Here is a 2,376-nt window from a genome sequence, read left to right on the forward strand (position 1 = left end):
GCCAAGGGGCCATTGCCATTGACCCTCCTTGATGTCCCCAGCACTGCCTACACTGCCGAAGCCACTGACTACGACGTGCGGGTGCTCCTGCGATTTCCTCAGCGGGTGAAGAACCAAGGAACGGCCGATTTTCTGCCCAGCCGGCCCCGGCACAGCTGGGAGTGGCACAGCTGCCACCAGTAAGTGTCCCACCCCAACTCCATCAGCCCTCCTCTTCAGGGCAGTTTGAAGGTTTTTTTCATGGCATTTTCCCCTTTTTTAGGGGTTTGCTTGGAGATCTTCAGCAGGGGAGGGGTCACCTTGCTTTGCCCCTAAAGCCACCAAGCTCCTGTACTTAATGTCCCCAAGGGGGGAGCTGACAAGTTGGTGTGGACCTAAGGATGATGGGGAACCCGCAAAATCACATCTGGGGAGGGTATGGTGCTATATAAGGGAGGGGTGACCCTGATTTTGTCCCCTCCCACCCAGGCATTACCACAGCATGGATGAGTTCAGTCACTATGACCTGCTGGATGCCACCACGGGGAGGAAGGTGGCTGAGGGTCACAAAGCCAGCTTCTGCCTGGAGGACACCACCTGCGATTTCGGCAACCTGAAGCGTTATGCCTGCACGGCTCACACCCAGGTGGGGTTTTTTTTTGGGGGGTGGGATGCTTGAAGGGTTCCTTGGGATTCACCCCTTCACTCCAGCACACCTTGAATCCCCTTTTCTCCTCCTAGGGCTTGAGCCCAGGCTGCTACGACACCTACAACGCTGATATCGACTGCCAGTGGATCGATATAACAGACGTACAGCCAGGGAATTACGTCTTAAAGGTGGCTGGGGGGGGCATTGGGGGAGACTCTGGGGGCAAACATTACCGATTTGGGGTTGGTTTGGGATCTTCTCAACCATCAAATTGGGGATCACACAGCATTTTCGGTGCCATCTCATCAATATAGGTGCCCGTCCCTCCTTTTATTAATTTTAGGGGTGTTTTTCCTTCTCTTTTCCCTGTTTTTAGGTTCAAGTGAACCCCAAATACATTGTCCTCGAGTCGGATTTCACCAACAACGTGGTGAGGTGCAACATCCATTACACCGGGCGTTATGTTGCCACGACAAACTGCAAGATTTCCCAGTAAGGAGATGTCTGTCTGCCTGTCCCTTGTCCAAAAAAAAAAAAAAAAAAGGATGTCAGACCCAAGTGGTTTAATTCCTTTTCTCCTCCCATTCATTTGGATTTTCTTCAAAAACCAGTTGGATTTGGCCAGTGGTGGAGATGGGGGTTGGTGTCTTGCTTCATTTGGGGTGTTTATATTGAATTTTCTTGTTATTCTGGGGAAAAAAGAAGCTGAGTTTCAAAAGACTCACCCCCTCTGCCTTTAATGAATGGTTCAGACCCAAGTGGTTTAATTCCTTTTCTCCTCCCATTCATTTGGATTTTCTTCAAAAACCAGTTGGATTTGGCCAGTGGTGGAGATGGGGGTTGGTGTCTTGCTTCATTTGGGGTGTTTATATTGAATTTTCTTGTTATTCTGGGGAAAAAAGAAGCTGAGTTTCAAAAGACTCACCCCCTCTGCCTTTAATGAATGGTTTAAAATGTCTTCCGAAGCGCATTCCCCAAATCCTGGGGTTATTTTTTTTCCTTTTTTTTTTGTCTTCTTTCAGATCTTGATGGGATGTCATCTACCCCAGCCTCTTTCCCCATCCTGAGAAAGCACCTGAGCTGCCTCCTTCATCTCACCAGAGACCTTGGGGCCCATCAGCAGCTCCTTGAGACCCCCTCAAGCAGCTCCTTGAGACCCCCTCAAAAAAAAAAAAAAACAAAACCAAAAACCAACCTTATTTGTTCACATTAAAAGGAAGGGAAGCGAGAATGACTTTTCGAAAAAAAAAATTATACTTAATTTTTCTTTCACTTTCATTTATTTTTCCATTTTCGAAGGGAAACTGCTGGTGAATTTTAGCTGGAATAAAAGCAGGGGCCCAGCACTGCTGTATAAATGCTGCAAATGGCACATTAGCAATAGAGAGCTCTGTCATCAACCTTTTGGGCTTTTTTTTTGAGGGGGGTGTCTCTGGAGATGCCACCTCCCCCGGGGGAATAAAGACAGGCGGAATTTGGAGGTGCTGACGCGGCAGGGATGGATGCTCGGCCTCTCCTCTCGAGGTGGCTGCCAGGCTGGGATGCTCCGATGATTGTTGGTCCTGTTGCCTTAACCAGGGTCCTACTCCTTGTAAATACAGAGGGAGCCCTTGAGCTGGCTGCGAATGCCGGGTTAGTATTTTTTAATGATTATTAATGTTATTATTATTATTTTCACGAGCTCTAACACCGGAATTCATTAAAACACGTGGCTGTGGAGGGTTCGGTGTTCATCAGGCCACGCCCCT

At 48.4% G+C, this 2,376-nt stretch overlaps 1 protein-coding gene across 1 annotated transcript; it reads left to right on the forward strand.

Annotated features, from left to right (window-relative positions):
• Nucleotides 1-42: 42 nt before the first annotated feature.
• On the forward strand, nt 43-1,124 carry LOC104531995 (lysyl oxidase homolog 1-like; the record flags this gene model as incomplete). Its single annotated transcript, XM_010177068.1, has 4 exons — nt 43-179; nt 469-625; nt 721-816; nt 1,005-1,124. Coding segments are annotated over 4 exons (510 nt in total), but the record flags the coding sequence as incomplete, so codon positions are not given.
• Nucleotides 1,125-2,376: the final 1,252 nt, after the last annotated feature.

The sequence above is a fragment of the Antrostomus carolinensis genome, unplaced genomic scaffold (assembly GCF_000700745.2).
Source record: "Antrostomus carolinensis isolate BGI_N321 unplaced genomic scaffold, ASM70074v2 scaffold40931, whole genome shotgun sequence".
NCBI classification, from domain to species: domain Eukaryota; kingdom Metazoa; phylum Chordata; class Aves; order Caprimulgiformes; family Caprimulgidae; genus Antrostomus; species Antrostomus carolinensis.